The sequence below is a fragment of the Vidua chalybeata genome, chromosome 3 (assembly GCF_026979565.1).
Source record: "Vidua chalybeata isolate OUT-0048 chromosome 3, bVidCha1 merged haplotype, whole genome shotgun sequence".
NCBI classification, from domain to species: Eukaryota; Metazoa; Chordata; class Aves; order Passeriformes; family Viduidae; genus Vidua; species Vidua chalybeata.
This window is the reverse complement of record NC_071532.1, coordinates 23,402,059-23,426,093: the sequence shown is the minus strand read 5'-3', so window position 1 is coordinate 23,426,093 and position 24,035 is coordinate 23,402,059. Positions and strand designations below refer to the sequence as shown.

General features: G+C 40.7%; 1 protein-coding gene across 1 annotated transcript; it reads left to right on the top strand.

Moving 5' to 3' along the window:
* The first annotated feature begins 514 nt into the window (after positions 1 to 514).
* On the top strand, positions 515 to 21,494 carry RRP15 (ribosomal RNA processing 15 homolog). Its single transcript, XM_053937513.1, has 5 exons — positions 515 to 620; positions 3,846 to 4,120; positions 5,895 to 5,992; positions 6,812 to 7,013; positions 20,896 to 21,494. The coding sequence occupies exons 1-5, from the start codon at positions 554 to 556 to the stop codon at positions 21,046 to 21,048; spliced, it is 795 nt and encodes a 264-aa protein (XP_053793488.1). The 5' UTR covers positions 515 to 553; the 3' UTR covers positions 21,049 to 21,494.
* The last annotated feature ends 2,541 nt before the right edge of the window (positions 21,495 to 24,035 follow it).

Below are 24,035 nucleotides of genomic sequence, written 5' to 3'. Positions count from 1 at the left end.
AGCGTGGCTAAGTTTTCTCTGGTTTCTCTAAACTTTTCTGGGTTCACCAGCACTGTGGTGGAGCCTTCAAATTCCTCTTCGCACCAGGGCTCCTCTATATATACACATACATACAGCACTAATTTATGTTTATCGTTGCCACGTCCATCCGCAGCGGCTCCCCAGGGTGGAAGCGAACAATCAGCCTGAGCTTCGCTGTGCTGGAGCGGGTCCCAGGGTACTTTCCACGCTCCAGGTGAGCGCAGCTCTCCCGGCACAGGGAGCCCCGCGAGGCTCCGATCGGGGCCTGCCTGGGGCTGACCCCAGCACGGCGCCTCCAAAGGCTGGAACAAAGGCTCTGCGCAGGGTAGGGCGGGACAGCAGGCAGGGTCCGGGGGGCTGGAGGGTCGCTGCCAGCCGTGTTTGCTCTATTCCCGGGCCCATTTCTGCCCGCCCGGAGCCCCGGCCCCGCCCCGGAAGCGCCGCTCGCCTGCCCGGAACCTGTGAAGCCGGAACGCAGCTTGGCGGCGCGGGCGCCGGGCCGGAGCGCGGCACTGGGTGGACCGTGGGGAAGATGGCGGCGGCCGTGGCGGGCCCACGTGGGCGCGGGGCCGCGGACACGGACACAGACACGGACAGCGGTAACGGCAGCGGGAGCGGGGTGGGGCCCTCTCTTCTTCTGAAGCATCGCTGGCCGCCGCTATAGGCCGTCTCTGACCTTGGAGGCCTTTCCTGTCTGCCCCGTCCGAGCCCGCCGGTGGGTCCTTGGCCCTTCATCTCCCCCGCTCCGGACCCTGGGCCGAGGCCGGCGGCGGTCGGCGTGGGGAACGGGAGCTCAGGCCCCGGCCCGGCCACCTGCTGAGGCCGCTGCCCAGCGGCGTGTCCCGTGGCTGCCATTCCCGCGGTGCCTGGTGGCTGCTCCTGCCCGCCCTGCGCTGGCCCTTGGGCTTTTCCCACTCAGCCCGCGAAATACCGCCGGCAGCTCCTTCATTCCCTAGGCCCACCAAAACAGCTTTCGCTGCCCTCTTTCTTGGGAGACCGAGGGGAGCGACTGTGCAGAGCTGCACGAGTTCCGTGTCTGTGCGAGCCAGGATCTGCTTCTCCCCGAAGGAAACCCCTGGGCCGCGCTCGTTCCAGTGATTAACCCTTAACGCGCTGTTCTGCACTCGTTCTCGCCTCCTTGCGCGTTGTGAAGGTGTACGTAACCAGTTGTGATCCCTTCTTCATTCTATTCTGTGACTGGATTTCTTCTTTCCTTTGTTCTGGGAGGAGTCAGGGTTGTGGCCATTTGGAGCTGTGGCTCCAGCATTGGTTCTGTTCGGTTTGAGCGTCAAAATTGAATCCAAAGGGGAGCGTTGTGTGGGAGCTTCTTTCAGAGCTCATTGCTGAATGTTGGCTGTGTTTTAACAGTGTGTCGACACCTTGATCACTGAGCGAGTTTAAAAGAGTGAAATAGAGAGATGTGGATGTGTATTTCACAACATACATACACACACACAGAAACAATTAGAACTTTTTATATTGAATTTATGCCAGATATCAGCCTTTTCTATTCAGAATAGGGCCCCGGGTCCTACTTCTGATTAAGTTAATCTGGTTTAAATTATTTTGAAATACCTCTTCTTTATCTCATGCTGTTGATTGGTACTCTGGTGTACTAAAGAATAAATTATGGCTGGTAGTGGAAACCTTGTTAATTTTTCTGTAACTGTTGAAAGCAAAATGTTGTTGGTAATATTCTCCTATTTTATTGGCAGAAGATGTTATGTAAAGGAAATTATACATGTTTTAACAAATTTCATTTTTATAAGTCTGATCTGTTTTTAATGGCTAACTGCAAAAGTTGGTCCTAAGCAGCGTGGGGGATTCAGGCTTGGACTTTTGGTAGTTGTTAGCTTTTGTGTGTGTGAAAAAAAAAGTCACAAGCAGGGGTTGACTCCTTGTTTAAAAGCTAAATAGCAACATCCTAGCATGGACAAGGCCCGGGGTGAAAACTTGACCTTATTTTACTTGTAGGAACAAGGATGTGGTTCCTACATGTAAAACGTTACAGGCAGTGGTTTGAATTTATTTTTTATTGGAAACTCAGAATATGGATACAAACATCTAGAAGGATATTAAGGGATGAAAAGGATACCTTTAAGTAGTTACTGAATGTGTTGAGAAAACTTGCCACTTATAAGTTTCCAATTTATAGTAAGGGCTGTTGGAAAGCATCCCCCTAATTTATTTTAAGTGGAGCATGACATAGCACTGTGTCTGCCTTGGTGGTAGTAAAAGTCATACTTTTTAGTATTCAGTAATTATTTCTCTTCCACATTTGTTTTGTAACCACTGCCTCTCACTTCTTTCCATCAGGATAACTGAATGCTCCCCAAGCCTCTAAACATGCCTGGGCAGTAGCGGTTTTGTTTTAAATTGGTCAGTGCCACTGTTTCGCTGCTATGTTGTTTGTTAGGTTTTTTCTGGTTTAAACAGGCACATGGAGAAGGCAGAATAATGAATTAGTGTGGCAGCAGAGTATATGTGTATGGTTGCTTAGTAATTAAATAGACAGTTGATTAATGGGGAATATCGTTAATAGCTGCCTGCATGGTTTTATGGAGAACAGATCTTGTGAAGCACTCTGGGCTTCATTCTCTTAATGGTTTGGGTGATAAAGGTACTTCATGGGATATAGGAGTGCTTACAAAGTGAAGCACTTGGCCCAGTAGTACTGTGATTTAACATTTAAATTTTCCTTTTTAAGGAGTTTGAGAGTGGTAGATGGATGAAAGTGAGTCACGTGGGGAATCTGGGACTGGGTGGGATCAGAAACCAGCTTCCTTCTGTTCAGCACTTGATTTTGCAGCCTTGAAAGTTGTATATAAGATAATTAATTTAAAATTTAATGTGGCACAAATATTACTGGAATAGTAGTTAATGGTGGCAGGACCTTGTGTATGCTCTGCTTTTGATTACATGGTGAAGTGAAATAACCCAGAAGCCCATTTCATTCTAGTTAATCACCTGCACTGTTAAAGACTTCTATTGTTGCGGTTTGACTCACTGAACAGAGTAATGAGGACTAACTCTTCATGTATTTGTTGTGCCATCAATTTGGCTGTTTTCAGCTGTCTTAATTCCAAACTTTGGTATTGTAACTTCAGTTCCTTCTTTTATTTTGAAGGGCTCATAGGGGTAACAAAGTTTGACTTTGGGGGTGTTTTATTTGTATAACTGGAGCAGTTACTTATCCAGAAACTTCAGTGCCTCTGGTTTCTTTTGAGCCTGACTACTGTCTTGATGCTGTCTCCAACAGAGCAGTCTCCCCTGGGTTCATTATGCTTAGGTAATTGTATTTTTGCTGGCAGTGTTCTCTCTGAGCAGGTTTTGCTGTCATGTAAGAAATGCCCCCCAGCTTCAGTTTCATTCCTGTGGCTGTTTGCAGTCAAACACCAGATGTCACTGTTGCAGTTTCTCTGTGAGTGTGTATGTACATATGCACACATATTTGTGTGGATAGGCATTTATAAGTTACACTTTTTAAACTGGAAAATAGACACATTTTCCCCCCACAATTACCGGCCCTAAACATAAAAATATTCAATAATATAATAATAAATATCCAAGGCCTCACCTCTTTCAATCCCTTTAAATCATCACTGAGGTGAGTAAGAACTTGCACTGCATAGTTTCTAATAAATTCAATATAATGGTGTGTGCCTGCTTGAGGAATTAATTGTAGCAGCACATTTACAGGAATACCTCTCTCTGAACTTGGGTAACATTTACATGTGAAGCAAATGGCACTAGTGAATGATTCTTACTAGAAGCAATTCCTGATACTTCTTCTTGCTTATTTTTTATTTTTTTCTTATCCCTAGGTTCTGAGTTAAGCTCAGAACTTCCAGAAGACAGCTACTCTTCGGGAGGTGAAGCCCTGGATGGTGATGATGAAGATGAAGCAGCAGCCCCTGGCAACGTGGCTGAAGAGGCAACAAGCTCCAAAGATGGCCCAAGTTCGGGATGGGCAGACGCCATGGCAAAAGTGCTCAACAAAAAGATTCCACAGAATAAGTCCACCATCTTGGCCAAGAATAAAAGCCTGGAGAAGGAGAGAGAGAAAAAAAAACAGGAGAGGCAAGAAAAGAAGATGAGGGTGAGAAAAAGATGCAGTATTCCATGTGCAGTGACTGTCAGATGGGCTACATGCAAGATAGTCTCAGAGCACTGTCCCAGATTTCTGCTGAGGCTGTCTCAGTTTTGGAGTCTTTCCTTCACAGTGATCTTGAGTAGCTTAATTTATTTTACTTTCCAGCCATGCTGTGTAAGGTTTTTTTCCTTTACTGCTTCTTCTGGGTCATCAGGCAGGCTGAACTTTGGCAGCAGGAGTGTTCCAGTCTGTCAGCTTAAGGTGTTTTCTTTTTTGAGGGGGTGAAAGCAGCTACTTTAAGTTTGATTTTCTAATTGGCATTGTTAATTTGGGGTGATATTCACTTTGTTGGCATTACAAATTGAAATCATTCTCTACGACAGAAAGCGAGAGGGAGAAAGAGAAGAAAACTGCTTCCATTTAAATTGTGCTGTGACTTCCAAAATCAAGGCCTCTAGGTTGAGATTGCAGTAATCATTGATGTGGTTGTGCATTGTTGTTTGCTCCCCATGTCAGTGCCCTAAATTGCTTCTGGTTCTGAAACTGATGTGAAGAAACCAAACCATGTTGGCAAGTAAGTCATTTGTTTGTGCCTTCAGTGGAACTTTTAATTCCAGGCTCTGATTGATTTACCTTCAGGCTAGAAATACATTAATAGTTCTAATGTCTCATCGTACCAGTTCTGTTTCTGTGGGATAACCAGGTTATTCACCTGACAATTTGGGACATGCTGCAGTTGGGCCATGGCTTGCCTTTTAAATACAGAGAGCTTCAGTACAGCATCTGCACAGTTGTGGTTGTTCTAAATACCTGCTGTCATCCAGTAAATATGTGAGAATACTGGAAAACAGAGATGGGCCACAGGTCCCTAAGGTGGCTTGTTTACTTAAGAGAAACTTGAAAGCAATTTGCTTTTCATTGATTTCTTGCTGATGAAAGGTAGGATAGGGCAGGTCTTTTGATCAAAGGCCAAAATATGGTCATAAACTCAGAAATTCGTAGTAGTCTGCCTGGAATTACAAAGATAAGGACTCTGAAATTCCATTAGAGACTTCTTGCATAAAACAGATTTAATGGAACATCACTAGGCCTAAAACACTGTTAAATTGTTCAGAGGGGAAGAAAAACTTACTCCTAGAGCGGAGGTCATGAAATACAGTGGTCTCCTATTGCAGCAGAAACAAAGCTGATGGTTTTGTGTCTGCTGGTAGGAAAAGGGGATCAATTTGGTTTTAAAATGGAGAGCCTCCAAAAAAATAGACAAAAAGCAATGCTGTATATGACTTGTTGTCTGGTGGACACTTGGTGCTCTTCCTTTGTTAGAGTTCTGCCTGTTGCACTCTTTGCTGAGTGTCACTTTGGTCACAAAGCCATACCGGGACCAGTTCTGTAGGGGGAAGTCAAATTCCCAAGGCTCAAAATGTGACATGCCAGTCTTGATGGAGCCAGGATTTTACTGTGTATAAATTTCTCTGTGATCAGCTTGTGAAGTCTTGGATTTGACGGTGGTTTTTGAATAATTTCCTTGCTCAAGGCAGTCAGTGTGAAAGCATCTTTTTCCTAGGCTGTTGTTACTGGAAGCAGATGACTCTCTGAGATTTCAGTGTGGCCCCTGTTGTGTCAATACAAGAGACTTGTCCAGCCCTGTATTGGAGCTCCTCTTACTTTCAACCAAACTGAACTTTGCAGATACTTTTTTTCCTCCTGCTACATACTCTATCAGATCATGCTGCATTCTCAAATGTCCATGTTGTTTCACATAACAATATTTATAATGCAGCTCGATAAAAAGCGGGAATGGGAAATGATGTGCCGAGTGAAGCCAGATGTTGTCAAAGACCGAGAGAAGGAAAGAAATCTTCAGAGAATTGCCACAAGGTAAAAGTTTTTCTGAATACTTTCCTTAAATATATGTGTATCAAAAAGAGGAGGAAAAGGCCTGTGCAGGTAATCTGTTTCCAATCAGATTGAACTCTTTAAGAAGTGACTAGCAGGAGCCGAGAGATTTATAGACAGGTCTGCATTGTACAGTATCAAGTTCAACAAAAGATTTCAGAAGCTTTATGAAAGAGTAAAAATTTAGATGGGAATCTAATGTTTGCTTAGCAGAAGTGCTTTGTTGGATCCCCTCATTTTGTTAATTTAATGCCTTAAAAATGCAGAACAGTTGTTTCTACTGTTCTGGTGTGTTTGCTTCTCCACAGAGGATTCACCAGATCCACGGCTGTGAAGTTCAGCTGCCTGTTCACATTGTGTAGTTTGGTGTCACAGAACTAGTTGAACATTTTAATGTGCTGCCTTACTCATTCCTCTGCCCTATCCCCCTTCAACTGCCACTAAGAAACTTGCCTGAGTAATTGAATAACTGATTTTAGGACAAATAACATTCTCCCAAGGGTGAAACATGCTCAAGGATGAAGCTGATCTTGGTGCCGTGTTACCAGGCTTACTTCAGAGTCTGAATAGTAGATTTGTTTGTTACGGGTTCTTAGCAATAAGTATGGAGGAGGAGTAAAAATTCAAAGTCCTTTATGTTGTAGTAAATGTTACTTCTTAACCAAATCGAGTTCCAGGTAACCATTTTGGGGAGTTAGAAGCCATCTGGCATCTGCACTGATTAGCTTTAGTAGGGGGTTCATTTTTGTAAAAGGAACTTGAGCTAAAAGATTTGCTTTGTTGTCTTTTTCCCTGTCCCAGAGGTGTTGTACAATTATTCAATGCTGTCAGGACGCACCAGAAGAAAATGGAAGAGGAGGTGAAGAAAGCTGGGAGCTCTGAGAGGAAGCGTGCTAAACTGATGTCTTCTGTTTCAAAGAGAGATTTCATCGATGTTCTAAGAAACATGGAAGGGGCTAAAGGAGTCAAGAATCCTGCTGGAAAGACCACTAAAAGTAAACAGGTAGGCTGCATCTATGAGAAAAAAAACACTTACAAGGTACCTTCTCAATATAATGACTCTCTGTTAATGTGCCTGCTCTTCATAAACGTCTGACCCAAATGGCCAGGATGTTTTAAGACTTGTGGAAGGGAACAAGTAGCTTTTAGCCTGTTTTCCCTGTCTTTTGACTATCAAAGTACAAAACACTGGAAGCTCTTCTGATAAGACATGGAGACTTTTATGCAAATAACTTGGTTTAGATGTGTTTAAAAAAAGATTATGAACCACTAGATTTTATCTTGTATTTTACACCAGGCATGGAACAAACTGCTAAATTATGGTGGGTTGTGACATTTGGAATTTAGCCAATAATAGTTAGCTCCTTGAAATTGTTAAAGACCTGGAGGCTGTTCATCTTACATGGTGTATTCGATTGTACTACTTTTGTGTCCCCACAGTTTGGTCATGTCAAACTTGCTTCCTTTGGGTGATTATGGTGTCTGAAACTGAAGGACTTGCCATACAAAATGAATACCACAATAGAATGAAACACAGACATATTAAACCTTATATGTAGGCTTTTCTTTCCCCGATTCTCTGTGTGCATTGGGCCTGGTATGGCTTCCTTGCTCTTGTGCTGTTTTGGAAAGAAATACATTCCACTTTTTCCAAGCATGTTTGAGACACAGTGTAGTTGGATTTGTCCAACTCTCCATCAGTTCTTTCAGCTCACCAAGTAGCTCAGGGTTGAAAACAAGTTGCTCAGACACACTCTTTCTCGTATTTCAGAAGCTGCATGTTTTTGAAGCGTATTTGTGTTCAGGTTTGAACTCTGTGCTTGGTGGTGGGTGGAATACTGCAGTTGGCGCAGACACACTGCAGTTAACTAAGTGCTTTTCCGTGCCAGGAAGAAATACTTTAATCAGTTGGGAGACAACAGTTTGTCATATGTTTTTTGTTTGTGTGCACTTGGGGAACATGCTGAAACACTGCCTGGCATGGAGTGTTCATACAATTTTCATGCAAGTGCAATATTAAAGTATTTTTTAAATTCTTTGGATAATGAGAACAATTTAGCTTGGTGCTGACACTTTATTTCTCCTTAAATAATTCCAGCTTGCTTATTTGGGTGGGGGTGCATGTGTATGTGTGTGGCTCTCTTTTTTTGGTTCATTTGTTTGTTTCTCCTCCCTTGGAATTGCAGAATATTGGAACAATGGCAGTGCCAACTGCTATTGTAGTCAGCATTGAATCAATATCTGAGCAAGAACTAGGACTTTTGTTTTGTGTCACATTGTAGCAGGGCAATTTTTTAATTACTAGGTCAGAAAACACAGATTGCAAATGTTTCTATACTAAAAAAAAAGTTTTATTTTGGCAGCATCAGTACTAGCACATTTCCATTCAAGACCTCTGGAGATGCTTTAGATGCTGGCTTGTTAGTCTTGGGTTTGAGTATCAATGCAGGTGCTGCTTTCACACTGCCTGTGCACAAAAGCTGGGGTGGGGATCAGGGTTTTTGGTTGGGTTTTTTAATTGCATGTCTGCCTAGACAGACCACCCCCCCTTCCTCTCTCCCTTATTTCAGTGACTCTTCAGCCTTTGCTTCAGTGACTCTCCATTCAATTTAATACTGAACCAAACTCTTCAATAACTCTTTTTCAAGCTGTTCCTCATCTGCTTTATTTTCTCTTGAGAACATATCTTACTCATTTAGCAAGCTCTCCTCCTGGTAGTTGTTGAGGCTTGAGGTTGAGGCCAAAATCTGCTCTTCATTCTCTTTCTCAGAATTACACAAATATTTAGCCACTGAAGAGTTCTGCTGGCCTCCACTGTTATATCTCTGCTTCTTGGTTTTTGAGAGTGTTTCAGAGGGTAGGAAGCCTGGATGAGGCTTTTCAGTAGTAAATTCCTTGCAGCGGGTTTTCAGCAGATTGTTTGTGCCATCTGAAAGCTTTTGTTTGTTTGTTCTGTGGGTTTGTTTTTAGCAGTCGAGAGTATAGAGTGTATTCATTTTTAAAAAAGGTGTGGGGGGGAAATACATTTATTTATCTCAGCAAAAACAATGGAAGAGATGCCAATCCCAAAATCCAGGCACTCTGCCATCAATTAAAAGGCAGTCCAGAACAATAAAAACACTACTCCACCCACATAAAACAAGCAGTCAGCAAGAAAAATAGCAGAAAAAAGTTTTACCAGTGAAAGCAAACCTTTTTTGACTCAAGCCTTGTGCTGTGACATGGGACTTGACTGTATTTTGAGAATGGGTGAAAGCATTTTCTTGCTCTGCAGGAGTTCTTGAATGCGAAATTTGCTTTGTATTTTTAAAAGTTTGACAATTTCTTTCAAGTGTCATTTCAAGTGTCAGGGGTTGTTGAAAAAACCCTTTATAAAGCTCTGTTGATTGACTATTTAGCCAAGTATATTTATGTGTGAAAAAATAGAAATTAAACGCTCTGTAAAGGCCACCTGCAGCAGTATGATTTCAAAGTAGCATGACCACTTTTTAAATTTTGTTCTGTATTTCCATCAGCTTCATATGTTCCTGGGAAAGGCAGGTAATGTGTGCCCCACTAGAACATTGTTCACAGTCTTGTTTACTTTTAGCCATTGGCCTAAATGTTACTTGGCATGTACCTACCAACATAACTATGAAGGAAAGACTGTAAGGCTGTGTAAGTTTTCCTGTGCCCTTCTTGTGAAATTGTAGCCCTTCTTGGAGTTCTGTGTGCCCAGCTGGGAGTAATTATTTTTCTGAGCTGGAGCCAAAAGCTTTGCCTTTCATATCATTTGCTGTTTATCAAAGTATTTCTTAATCCTTGCTGAGCCAGCTGACTTGTGTAATATTTTTTCCTGATTTTTTTCCAAGTTACTGTGCATGATGCTTGCCTCTGGGTAAGATCATCTAATTTCTCTCCCCTCACCACCTTGTCTGAAGACTTGCAATGTGGGAGAAAAATGTAGTCATTAAAAAAAAATTAAAATCCCACTTGTTTGTGTTCAGATGGGCTTTTTAAAGTTTTGGGTGGGTTTTTCTAGGAATCTTTTACTGGCAGATATGAGAGGTTTCAATTTGTTCAATACAATCCTTACACACCAGCTTTTCATTTCAAGATGTGTTGGTCATATCTTCCTGTAAGACACTACAAGAAACTTTATTAAACTATAGGTTTAGAAAGGGTACGTATCAGAAGAGCTGTGTTTTTTCAGGCCTGGAGGCTGAAGGAATTTTTATATCTATAGAATGAATACAGAAGTTGGTAGTGGCAGTAAAGGATTCCTTGTAGGAACCTTTTGTTTTCTTTAGGTCCTTAATACAGGGTGCTCTTAGGAAGTACCCTTGCTTCCAGGGTTGAGTGCAGTTTCTGTTCTCTTAGAGTTGCACAGATGTCTTGGCTGATGCAGGTCTTGAAATCTTAATTGTAAGAAAACAAGGAAATTATGAGGAAATTCAGTTACTCTTGTCGCTTGCTGTGTGTCAGTGACAATTGCATCTTGACTTACCTCTTGTGATCTGTGCTGGTCCCTGTCAAGCATTTTACTGTGTGGTAAAACATTTTTTTAGTGACACATAAACAGCTGGCATGAAAGTTACAGATACTCTTTATGACAAGCATAAGCTGCACTCATTGACCTTACATTTTTTATTAGGACTTTGTAGCATGATTTTGCTTCAACTTGTAAGCTTTCTTAAACCAGATCTGTTGCAGAGCATTTCAGTAGTGAAAGTAAGAGCAGGATTTCCTGGTCTACTTAAGTAACCATGATCCAAATTCTGCAAGGTAATCTCTCTGTAAGCTAGGCTGACTACATGACCCGGAGGTACAATTTGCTTCCTGTGTTGTGATGGCATCTGGAAAAAATTGGTGTGTTGGTCTCAAAATGGTACCTATTCTAAAATAAATTATTGATGGGAAGGAAGATGAGTGGAGAAGAATATAAGTGCTATTTCATAGCAGCTATTGCTCATATGGGACTTAAAGTGCTTTTCCAGAAAAGTTCCTTCTACCTCAAGCATATTTTATAAATGCTCCAAGTATCTGGTAACTAATTTGTAAGGACAGTGATTAGAGTCAGACTTACTATAGATGTTTTCTTCTGTTCAAAAGACTTTCATTTAAGCTGTAGTTTGAAGGTTGTTCAAGGGCAGGAGGAATACTATGCTTCTGACTTTGACCACTGTTCTTGCTGGCCACTGTTCTTGCTGGGATACAAGGAGTGCCATGGGGGCTTTCATTTTTTAAGCTAAATGAGGGTATAAATTGTGCTTTCCAGCTTAAAAGTCTCATTAGTTTAGAAACTGAGAGTGACTGCCTTCTTTTCCTTGCAGCTTCTTGAGTACTGACCATCAGCTTGGTCTGTTTCTTTCCACTGCTTCTGCAGTGTAGAAATAGGCAGGGTGAAAAAAAATTGTTTTCATTCATGTACCTCTTTGGAGTGACAGTAGTCTGAACAGTTGCTTCAGCCTGCATTAGGAAATTGTTTCTGAAGTGTAGATGAAGGCAGAGATGACTTCTGGAAATTTGGTAAGGTGTATCAACACCACTTTTAATCTTAACAGGAAACTTCCTTAGGTGACAATGGCATTGCAGAGTAGCAGAAGTTTATTACTACAGCTGTTGTGTGCTGGTTTTACAGACCTAATTGAAGGAGTAACCAGGCATGCATGTATTCCAGCAGATTTGAGGGGGCAGCCAAGTATTAATTTAGTTCAGCTGTAGCCAGAGTAGATGTATTCTCCCAGTTTTAATAAATGTCTTCCCATCACATGCACAAAAACTTTTAATTTAGATTCCTTTGGATCCTGCATTTTTATCTGTTTTTCCTAACTGTATGTACATTCTCTTGAAGGTCACCCCATATATGTTTGGAGCTGATGCTTTTAATGAAGTCTTTTGGTTTTGCACCAGCAAGTTGCTGACAACTAATTGTATGCTGTATTCTTAGGAATATCCTTAGGGATAAATGCAGTGCAGCCTACCACCAGTATGCTATATCCTGTATTACTTATGTTCTTTAACGTAAAGGGTTGTTGTGCAGTACTAGAGGTTGTTGAATGGTGATGTTTTTACTTTAAATCTGTTTAAAAGTTGTATTAACTTACAGAATTTGGGTCATCAACAGGATTGGGTTGTCAAGTTCAGTTCCCTGACTGTTGTCATAGCAGGTAATGCACATCTGTGTTAACATGGGAATGTAGGACTTTGTCCAACATTTAAATGTCATTTAATGACATTTAATATTTAAATGTCAATTTAAATTTGTCAGTGTTTCAGTATTTAAATTTGATTGACTAGATGTCAAGAACTTGACACACTGTAAATTCAACTCCATATAAGACAATTTAGGGTCATGTGAAGGGCAGTATTTTACTAGCTTACCCTTTTTCCTGTGGTTTTATACTCAGATATCCCTTCCTGTCCTCTTTATCAGATATTTGATCAGAAATCAGGAAGGAAAAAGGCTGTGATTTTGCATTTTGTTCCCATCTACCTCTTTTTTTATCCTCTTCCTGTTCTGTGTTCCTGACAGGTTCTTTCCCCCTGCGTCTGAGGGCCAGGCAAGTATCCTGTGCCTAATGCAGGAGCAGCCCTGACAGCTGTTCCCACAGAAAAGCCAGTTCCCTGTGTGTCATCATGAGTCACTCCCAGTTCAGCTGAATGCTGCCTGCTAAGATGCAGATAGTGTGTGATCAGTGAGGACAGATATCTTAAGAGAATTTGGATGCTAAATGCCTATTGCATCTTCTGAGGTGATGACCTGAGGTTTGGGGAGGGCCATCTTGCAGATGTTTATAACTTGTCCAGATCCAGGCAAATGATCATGGAGATAGCAAAAGATATGTTGCCAGCTCCAAAACACATCCTTGACTGATTTTTAAGTTTAAGAAGAACGAATGATGCAAGGTTTTAACGGGTTCCTGTAGAAAATGTCTTTTTCTTCCTTAGAGCTGAAGACAAAATATTTTAAGTTTGTCTTTCTGTGAAAAGGAATGAAGTGGTTATATTTGAAACACTGCAAAATCCTTCAGCATGAAGCAGTTGAAGTTTGGCAATTTTTTAAGTGAATATAAACAGGGACTTGTGATTGAAATGTCAGGCAATGCTGAGACAGTTCCATCTGTCATATTTGAGAGTAACTTGCCTTGCTATTTGTTTATTAGTGCATAGGACACTATGATGTGTTTTGTTTTCCCAGAAGATGTTGCAAGGCTTTTTTTTTTCAGTAAAACTACGTCTAAAACAACCACACATGAAAAACTTGTGGCATACATCTTCTTTTGATCTTCCTGTGATTATACAAAGCACAAAGAGTCAAATCCTATTAGACTTTTATCTGGTAAATCAAGTTGGAAGCCTTATAAAAGCAGCTCTCTTGGCTTTGTTCATAACTCTTATAGGCAGGGCAGTGTACTTAGAGAAAAATACATCTAAACATTTCATAAAGTTTTATAGAAAAATGTTCTCTTGAAGTAAGAAGGTTTGGGTGGAGCTTGTCTATCTGAATAAATTTGTTTCCCCCATCTGAGCATTTGCTATTGGAAATTACCATGAAAAGTGATTCCTTTACTTTGAAGTTTTATTAAGGTATAAAATGTTGTGATTTCCAGTGTGTGTGTGTTATAAATGACCTCTGTGGGTACGTACTCATCTGTTTATCTTGGTCAGTGGACTTCAGGAGTGGTGGATCAAACTGTTTTCAGCTTGCAATGGTTAGAGGGTTGATGAGTTCAGTAAATTTTTTTTCCGTACTATGGGAAATCCTGGCCAGTTTTTAATGAATGTTTCTGAAATTTACTGAAAGATTAGCAAATGTACTTTTTAAAACCTGGTTAGTATTATGAATTATACTAAAACTGCCTCTTGGAAAGGTCTGATGTCTTTTTGGTTTGCTACTGAACTTTGGACAGTGGTTTTGCAGGTGGTCTGTGTCATTTCTTCTCCACCTGCAGCTGTTGGAAAAGCCCATACAGAAACATAGACAGAGATGTGAAGGTCAGAAATGCAGAGAAAGGGTAGCCAGATGTTTTAAGATAAGGGATTGGGATCCTGCGTGGTTTACATCTTCCTTCATCAGGTTTAAATTGCTTTTAGAAAGCACCCTGGGAGTGTTGAGGGGTATGGTCTGTTCCTTAATGAGCTTGCCACTCATACATGGCAATGTGAGGGTAAATTACAGGAATATAAAATCAGAGAAATTTGGACTTGGAGACCTCTATGATATGTCACAAAAACCATTGAAGTCAAAGTAAGGGCAATGACTGTAGGGAGGTGAAATCAGACAAGATGCTTAGCAGACATGAAAACATCATTATTTCACATTTAATAATAAAATTACATAAAGGTTAGTTCCTTGTAGACTCTCTTTTGGTTTTTTAAATTCCTCACCCTCCTACCTCAAAGTATTGTGGATCCTTACACTTCTTCTGGGATGCAAATTGGAAATCCTGGCTCTGGAAGAGGAAGCTTTTTACTCGCCCCACTTTCTTCTCATCAGCTGTTCTGTGAGATGATTTCTCAAGTGCTGGAAGGGATAGGCATGGTCATTACTGTAGCCTTTATTGTTTGAGACAACCTTTTGGGACTCACCCCATTATACCTCTTGCTGAATCGTAATGAAAAACAGTGGATGATTTTAGCATTGTTTGTTGGAAATAATTTGAGTGATATTCATATTATTCAAAAAATTGCAAGCTGCTAATTTATTGTTAAAAATCAGAAATACTCCAAACAGTTGCAGGTCCGCAGGTCTTACTGGGCCAGCAGGCAAGCTTTTATAACAACTTGCAGAAAATTTTAGGTACCCAGCTGAGATAGTGCATAAGTGTCTTTCATAAATGGGTGACATGTGAGAAAAATCTGTTGTGACTGGAAAATATGACTAAAGTAAACTGTTGAAATACATGAGGATGTGACTTCTGAGGGATAGCACAGAGGAGGCCTTAATCTTGACTGCATACTTTTTTTACTAGGCACTCTTGCTGTATCTGTGTATTTTCCAGGTACAGCTTGGTGGTTCAGGAGCTGTGCAGCTTGCTCCTGGTGTAGCATGCCCATGCTATACGTCATGCTCATTAAAGCATGGGAAGGGAGTCTTGATGCCAGTATGGCCAAACAGGTCTTGCAGCAGCATGTGGTGGAATTCCTTGTGCAGCACAGGGGTTTCTGAGATGGCTGCTGTTGATGGCTAGAGTACAGCACAGGCTGAGGAGTTCCAGAGCGTCCTGTGTGCAGAAGGGCCCTGTTTTAAGCTTGAATTCTTTAAATATTTTTGCTTTTCCTGACAGAAATGATAATTTATGAGGTTTCTGGTGAACCAAGCCTGAGGAAATCTGTTCTCTCATAAACATTTTCTGAGATTCTTCTTTGCAACTGAGCATTTAATAATGATGCTTCTGAATGTTCTTCTTTGCTTAGGCCCACGTTTATATTTGTTTTTAGAAATTCTGTAATTGAGTTCTGACCCCTCCAAAGCTGTGCCACGTTTAAGCCTCTACATGCCAACCCAAAGCATTCCTTCTCATTCACACATCTCCAGTTGTAGTAAACCCTAAAGGAGGATGTGAGGATAGGGAGATACCTCGTGCAGGTCGTTAAGCTCTGGGTGGTCTTCTGGCTGTGCTCAAAAGGAAAAATCACCATTTGTTGTGCTTGTAGTAATAATTCCAGTGTGTTACTTTCAGAGAAGTTTGAACAGGAACAGCAGGTCTCAAAACACTCTGTAAAAAAATTTCATTCTTATATTTATTTACTAGAATTGCCAGAGCAGATTGTGGTGTATATGAGAAAGCTTGTGATCTGAGTAAATCCCCTGTGCCACTGTTGATACCCACACAGTGTAGTGTCACTTCAAGTAAACCAAGGCAGTTTAGTTCAGTCACTCTAATTTCTCATTCAGAGAGAGAATGCAGATGGGTATTGAATAACTCTCACCCTAAGGAATAAATCATTGTGCAGAATTATACTGCAGCAGAATAGATTTCTGTTGTGCAGCTCACATGTTATGCAAGCTTGAAAATGCTTCCCAGAGTGAGTTGCTGTGAGAATTTAAGTCAGAAGTTCAAGATAATAGCAGTGCAGGTTGTATTCTCAGTTTGCACATTTGTGGGGTTTTGGCTGTTTGGGATCAGGCTTACGTAGAAACCTTTCTTAGAGTCAAGATCTTGCTGCAATTCAAATCAGATGCAGTTGCAGGCAGCAATAATGATCAAACCCAAGTATGATTTTCCTGTTAAAAATCATTACGTTTTGTTTTCTGCTTCCATTTCTACTTTAGATACTTTGGCTGCAGTTTTTTTCATTTCTTCTCAGCCTGAAGGAAATTTATTTTTTTAGTCTGTGAGCTTGCATATTGATGAAAATGAACTTAGGAGAAATGATTATTCGGGTGTTCTTTGCTTTTCATTCCCTCCCCCTCTTCTGCCAAGTGGGGGTTTTATTATTATTATTATTATTATTGTTATTTTAAATTGAGATTTAACACAGCTCAGTGTATGCCTGTGCTGTTTGACTGGGGTTTTTTGAGCTCAGTTTACACGGACTTGCTTGGGGATGAGAACCAGAATAGAAGCAGGCATTCAGAGCAAGATGCAGGCTGACAGGGAGAATGTGTTCTGGCAGTCACGCTTTTTAACTTCTTCATCATGACAAAAGCTTTGCTGTGTCTCAAGGTCTTAAATGCTTGTATTGAGCAAAACAGAGGAACCTGGGGAGGCAGTTCAGATTAATTAGACACGTTAGAATTGTTTTCTCAGTGCTTAAAGTTGTTGCTTGGAGAGATATTTACATAAGAAATTCTTTCCTTGACAGGTACAAATAAACATTTACTGTAGGTGATGGTAAAGAGAGATGCCCTGCAAGCTCTGGCATTTCATCTTATACACAGAGCAAAGGCGTGGGGGTCCAGTGTGCTGGTTGTAATCTCTAGGTCTGAAAAATGGTCCTGTGTTAAAACCCTGGAATGCCTGTCTTCTTCTGGACACAGCTCTCAGGGAATCTCTACAGTGCTGTAGGTGTGTTTGTTGCTTTGCAGATGCAGAAGCTGGAGTTGCTCAAGTGACCCAAGCTGGTGGACAGTGGAGTGAAATGCTGTCTTTTGTCTGATTTCAGGGCATATCTTTTAATGTCATTACTTACCAGTTAGCACTATAGATTTTGGTCTGCTTGAGTGTAAGGTTCTGAAAAGCTCGGGCAGATATCATCCTGCTTCAGAGGGGCTGAGAGGATTGATCCCACGCCTCGGTGTCAGTGCTGTCGGCTGCAGCTCCAGTGTTGAGTTTGGCAGGTCTCAGTTGAATATACTGTCTTGTCATTTACCAAGAGAAAATTTAGTAGCTTCAGTTTTTTGTGGTGGAAAATAAATTAACAAAAACATGGAGATTTCTGACTTGATCTTACAGCTGCTGCTGTTACCACAAGGCTTTCATAGACCAATTCCTTTAAAAGCATCCAGGAGGCAGTTCTAGCCTGGATCCTGCGAGGGCCAGCCGCTTGTTCTAAGTGACAGGACTAAGCTTTGTTGGAGCTTAGTTTGGAGCTCTTTTTGGTGGTTTTATTAGGACTTGGCCAAGAATTTCAGTTCATCTTGTCCTGGTGCAGATTTTAGGGAGTATGTCTTCAAAGCAGAATTAGTTTAGGAAGTATGTCCCCACTACTGAGCCCTACTTGTGAGAGACTTTAGCTAATGCTGTGATAGCCTAGCAAGTAGGCAAGGTTTTTTGGTTTCTTTTAATTTATATGAACTCTTTTCAACTGGACTATAAGTCCAGCAGAGCAAGTATCAGCTTTAGAGTAACCACAGTGCATGCTTTGGTCTGCCTTATTTCAGCTCATGATAACAAGTTCATCCCCAGCAATTAGTAAAACAACTGTGACTCCTGAGGTATTTTACTAATTGCTGCCTCTCGGACTTTTTGAAAAAGGTTGCCACACCCTTCTGGCAAAGAAACCCCAATTCCAATGTATAAAAGAGGAGAGGAAAAAAAGCAACACGAGAATTTTTCACTCCTTGCCTTACTGAAGGATTCACATTATGTATCATTACACTCTGTTGTTTATATAGCCCGCTTTGTTTTCATTTGGGGATGTTCAAAGGGGACTTCAGTGTTGCAGTGAGATGTGCATGAACAGCTGACTGAGAGTTCAAAAGCATTTGTGTAGATTGAAAGTTGGTTTATTTTCCACGTGCCAAGAATCAGTTTTGTTTTATTTAGATGAAACTAGATTACGGCATTGAAAACCCAACTGTATTAACATTCTTACATAAAGCAAGTTGGGAAGTGATGTTACAGTTCAACTAATTGTTAATTATACAAATATTCTCACTGCATATTTTCTTAAGACTTTGGGAATGTTTTGTGATGCAGTAGATTTGAAGAGTTTTTATTCTGAGGGGAAAATAAGTAGTAAATGAGTTAGGAATGAAGATACTAAATAAGGCATTTTCTTCACTTGGAGGCATGCTTAAAATTGATTAAATATTTGCTTTCAAGCATTTAATCTTCATCTTTGAGGCATGAACATGCTACCTCTGTCATTTCTCCTTTGGGCTTGATGTAAAACTCTATTCAGGCCTTTGTGGTGCCTTACATAAAGGGTAATGCTATAGAGGATCAGCATCCCTCTTTTGTTAAAGTCCCACTTTTGTCCTGTTGTTCCCTTGACATAGCCAGAAAGAAGCTAATGGTTGCTGAATAGTAGCTTGTGATGAATTTGAGGATTGAGCTTTTCAAACTCTGAGCCTGCAACTGTCATTGCTGATAATAATCTACTCCTTCTGTGCTGTTTATAAACCAAAACAAAATAAGAAAAAAAAAATCCCTGTTCTGCACATCTGGAAAAAAAAAAAAGGAATTCTGTTGGGTTTATTATTGAAAACAAAAAATGTAGATTGTTTTGTAAGAAATATGGGATGTTTCCTTCTAAGTATTTCAGATTCAACTTTCTTGAATTTCACTGCTCAAATATTGATTTATCAAAGATCTGGGATTAAAAAAGAAAGAATTTGTCGATTTTTGTGATTTTTTTTAACTATTCTCTACTCTGCAAAGGCAAACATGTTCAACTGCAATACAGTTAAAAAGGAGGAAAAAATAGTTACCCCCTCCTTGCATCCCAGAACAGACTACCTGTGTTTGCACTGTCATAATACAGATGAATCTCATGTGAAAATTTTAAGGTCTGCCTAGGGGCCTACTTTATCTGTAGCTCTTTAATTCCAGGTAATCGATTGCCCCTTCAGAGGTGATTTTAGGTTTACTGGGTGTAAGACTTGAAGTAAACAGCTGCAAGAGTGGTGAGTGGTTAGGAGGCACTACCCATGGGAAAAGGGGAATTGTTGGATGGGAGTAGCCATTAATGAGAGCATCTGTGAAGGCACAAAAGCAAACCCTAAACCAAAACCCAGTGTAAACATCTTGAGGAACAGCTGTAGAGTTTCTCTTTATTTGAGCTGGGCCCTGGCAAATCCCTTTTGGGAAGAAAAGTGTTAAGACTTACCCTGTTTTTGTGAGGGCAGTGTTTGATGAAGAACTGCAGAAGTCACACATAGCATTTCTGCTTTGATTACCTATTAAAAAACACATACCTTGTTTGGCAGATGTTTTGCACTCAGATAACTTCTGATGGTGTGATAGGACATGTTTACAGTAATGGACTCGCATTCTTCTCTTTTCTCATGCAATCAAATTCTATATGCTGCTCTATCCCAAATCTTGATTCTCACAGGTTTCAGCTTAAACATGCAGTGCTTTCACATTCCTAGATTCATGGCAGAGAAAAGGTGTGGACAGATGTCTAAGGTGATCATACATTTACTGCAGGTTTTGCATCCAGTAGGCAAATCTTGTCCACAGAGGATGCTGAGGTCCCTTCTTTGGAGCAGGGGAGTGGGGAAAGCTCCCTGGGGTGCCAGTGTTAACTTTATTTTCAAAGACCCTGCAGAGCTAAAAGACTGTTTTCAGTGCCCCTACTTCCACTTCGGTAGGACAATTTTTTGCTTGCCTGCTGGACACTGAGCCATGCTGTTCGTCAGAAATGTTTTGTTGCTAAGGCATAAACACTGAAATAAATCGTTCCTCAGTACATGGAGCAACTTTCGGTATTTTCCTGCGGAAAGGATGCAAGCATAGCTTCCAGCTGCTGTTTGAAAGTGTTGCCACAGGATGGGGCTGTTGCACTGCCCAAACGGGATCTGTCACCTCCGGGAACCGCGAGTAAGCGCTGCTTCCAGCGCTAAGCTGAAACCGCACTCCCGGCCCTTCTCTCTTTGTTATTCGCCAGCCCACGCAGTGGGCCTCGCGTTTATTCACTTCCAAGAGGTAGGAAATTTGGAGTAAGGTGTTGTTGGCTTACTAAGAGTAGCTCAACTTTGTTTCTTTTAGAGGCAGCTTTGTACCATATGACAAGCCCAGGTAGTGAGGTAATAATTCACATAAAGGGGATTTGGTTCACGTATCACCAAATATGTTAAATATTAAATTTGGGGGGGGGGGTTAAGCCTTTATTAAATCCATATTTGTGTTTTAGAAATGTGCCAAGAAGTGTTCTAATGAAGCAGCACCTGGGGGTTAATAAATGATATCATGAATCCATTCTGATTGCCAAGAAAGATTTTAATAAAGGAAGCCATGCCCGGGGTTGACTGTTTCATCCATGAGGAATAATCGTTTTGTTTCCATATTTCTTTTGGAAATTTATTGGTTGGTTAAAACAAGTTTGCATTTTAGCATCAAGTCATTTTTGGTGGTTCTGCATGTTTCTGTACCATTTGTACAAAGACTTGGCCTTCAGTTTGCTGATTGTAGGAGATGTTATTTTGATTGCATGGAGACCTTGCATCTTTTACTACCTTTCACATTTATCTCATTCCTCTGGTCTTTCTTCTCTTCCTGTCAAACATTCAGGGTGAAGTGAAGTCTGAAGAGGGGCCAGAATGGAATATACTGCGTGATGACTTCATGATGGGAGCATCTATGAAGGACTGGGACAAGGAAAGTGATGGAGAGGGCAACAGTGAAGAAGGAGGTGGTCTGAAACAAGAAGATGACAGTGAATGAAACTGAAAACCATTCAAGATAATGTTTTATCTTCTTAAGTTTGTTTGGATAAAAAGTCAGCATTCTATGAATGTACAACACTTGGAGGATACCTCTTTTAAAAAAGGAAAAAAAAAAGACTTACACAACCTTGGAGTGTTTTCTCCTCCATGTCAAACTTTTATTTAATATAGCTCCATTTGCTATACTGAAATCCTGAAATATTTTCCAAAACAAGTATAATTTTCAACATATTTCCAAAGCATTTTGTGCAGTCAAAATAGTGGCACTTGCCCAATGAAAGATAGATTTTGCCAAGGTCATTAAAAGTTTACACATTAGTCATGGCAATTGATGTGTTAGTGTGCCTGCATTTCCAAATCACTGCTGCACTTTGAAAAGTTGTTGCAATTTGCAGTAGAAATGGCTTACAATAAACACAGAAATGCTGTCACCTTGTAAAGTTATTGGACTCCTATAGAGTCTTTACTACTTTGGTCAGAAAAGATTCTGTAGATAATGAAGGAAAGTAACCATTAATGTGATAGTTCTGGTCGTGGAACATTATTTTGATTGGAGACAGCTCTGGAAACAGAATTGTAAAGGCAGAGACTTGACCCTACTGATAGGGTTTAGTATTTACATATATTTATACATATTTTTTTTTCCATTGCAAGTCTGAGATTGTATAAGCTAAGAGTCTGGTAGGAGAGGAATGGACAGTCATTGCCATTGGTTTCACTGGGGAGAGAGAGCATTTCTAAAAATACCACAGAAAATGGTGTTCAGTGTTGCTTCATTTGTAATTGTGGTGTTCTGGCCTTTTTCAGTGAGGAGCCAGAGCTCCGAGATTCATCCTGTGGGTTTAGTCAGCTCTTATGCTAATTCCTCAGGTGTGCAAAGGGTCAAACCAGAGCCCTTCCTCTTAGTGTAGGCCATAACAGTAAAAAATTTGGAAGTCATCTGTCAGGATAACACAATTGCCTTTGTTTAATCTATAGCAATTTCTCCTCAGTAGTTGTTGGCTGCAGAGGTGCAGAAGCTAATACACACAATAATAAAATATTTTATGTAAGCATATGCATACAGAAGGAATTGTGTGGTGATAAGGGTGTTCTAAATGAGAGGCTGGTGTTGAATTCTGCTGCCTTTGCTGTTCCAGACTGACTGTCTGATGCTGTGTCATTTGTTTAACTTTGCTATCACATTTCCCCATTTGCTATGTGAAGAAAAAAGCCTTGGGGCCCATTAATTGATAGTTAAAATACACGGTACTGTTCTGTCCATTTCTACAGATGCCTTACAGACAAACCTTTCTTTGTACCTGCTTAAAGGCAAGATATGATTAGGAGCAACTTTGAAATTTTCAGTCTTCAGCATGGAAATGTGCAGTCGGATTTCGATTTTCCTAACAAAGGCATTGTTTGAACTTCGTGTGTACTGCAGGATAAAAAATACGAGTACAAAATGGCAGAGAAACCCATCCCAACAACTGGCAATCATTGTCTTATGCCTAGCCTGGTCATCTGGTATATATTGTAGCTTAATTCTTCCAGGAGAACTCCAAGCTAACAGCAGAAATGTTTAGATTTTCAAACTGTTTTGAGTGTTAAACATATTAGATATCTGAGGAGACATTCATTTGTGGCCTGATATTTATTATCACAAATGAAGGCATACACCCAAAATACCAAGTGGCAAAACCACAGAAGTTTGACGTATGGTTATCCCGGCTTCTGAAGGCTTGACATCCGTACAGCTGTGCACTGGGAGTCGCCATCTCATTAGTGCAGTGCAGAAACGTGCTGCAATGGGGCTTGAGTCCATGAAGCAGCATAACATTCTAACCTGACACTGCTCTCTCTCTACAGAGTTCAGCTGCTTTCTGTGGAAAAATTACATCAGCACCCTTAAATCTACAGTTTTTGAACTAGAGAACTAGTTGTTCTCTAGTTTCATATCAGTAGTTTCTTTCCATAATCAAACTTCTGGAAAATAATCTTAAGTTTTCCTTAGGAACTGTGACATCATGAGGTGATTATTAAAATTTCAGAATGCTTTCCAGATACTTTTAGAATACTTGGGTGTTTATTTGTGCATTTTTGGAGTAATATTTTGAATGAAGCACTGAATTGTCTCTTGTGTGCTTAAGAAAAATGTGGAATCTGTCAATATTGCTAAAGGTATTTTGAGCTTCCATTTCATTTAGAGTGTATAGCCTATATGGGGAGAGCACTTCTTGCCTTTTAAAAAGCATAGTACTTATATTTTTATGTATAATGAGTAGTTATTTAAATTTTATACTGTTCCTTGTCTTTGCCTTGTCCCTTCTTGTGCTATATGCCGAGAAGCTCCGAGAGTTGCTAAAATTGCTAACTACCTATTTTGATTTTAGGCTGCTTTATTTCACAAATTCTGTTTTTGTTGACTAGAAGTTCAAAAGATCTTCTTTGGCCCAGGCATCTTCTAGTCTCTTCTCTGGGCTGCCCCACCCTCTTTTTCAGTAATGTTCTTCCTCTTCAACAGCTACCAAGAACAACCTTCAGCAGCTTTTCCCAGCAGAGTGCTTGCTCTGTTTTTCCTGCTCCCATGAATATCTCTGCTCAAGCAAAGTTGTGCTGCTGCCCTTCATTCCAGAGAGCATGAATCATCCCAACTTTGTATATTTCTGTACCTATCTATATAAAGCCAATAAGGATGGGGTGGTTCCAGTTTTGTTAGGCTTCAAGCCAACTCCAGAGTATGTAAAGTTTAATATTCTATGGGTTGCACGCAAAGCAGGAGTTTTGTTTAATAAGAGAAGGCACAGGGTCAGCTCTTCCCCATGTCTTTTGTCCCCTGGTCTAATTTCTCTTCACATTAATTGTGCTAACTCTTTTTCAGCAAGGAAAGCATGAGTTGGCCTATGGAAAAAAATAACTGTCTTGACCCTGCTTTTCTTCAGCCTTCTGGTAGGGAAACACTTTGGGAGTGGTGATGGAATATCCTCGTTGTGTCTGATGCCACTA

Excerpts from the sequence above, each read along its gene's own strand:
- RRP15 (XM_053937513.1), top strand. The coding sequence starts at position 554 with ATGGCGGCGGCCGTGGCGGGCCCACGTGGGCGCGGGGCCGCGGACACG. Across the intron at positions 621-3,845 it reads GGACACAGACACGGACAGCG|GTTCTGAGTTAAGCTCAGAA; the intron begins GTAACGGCAGCG and ends TCTTATCCCTAG. Across the intron at positions 4,121-5,894 it reads GGCAAGAAAAGAAGATGAGG|CTCGATAAAAAGCGGGAATG; the intron begins GTGAGAAAAAGA and ends TTTATAATGCAG.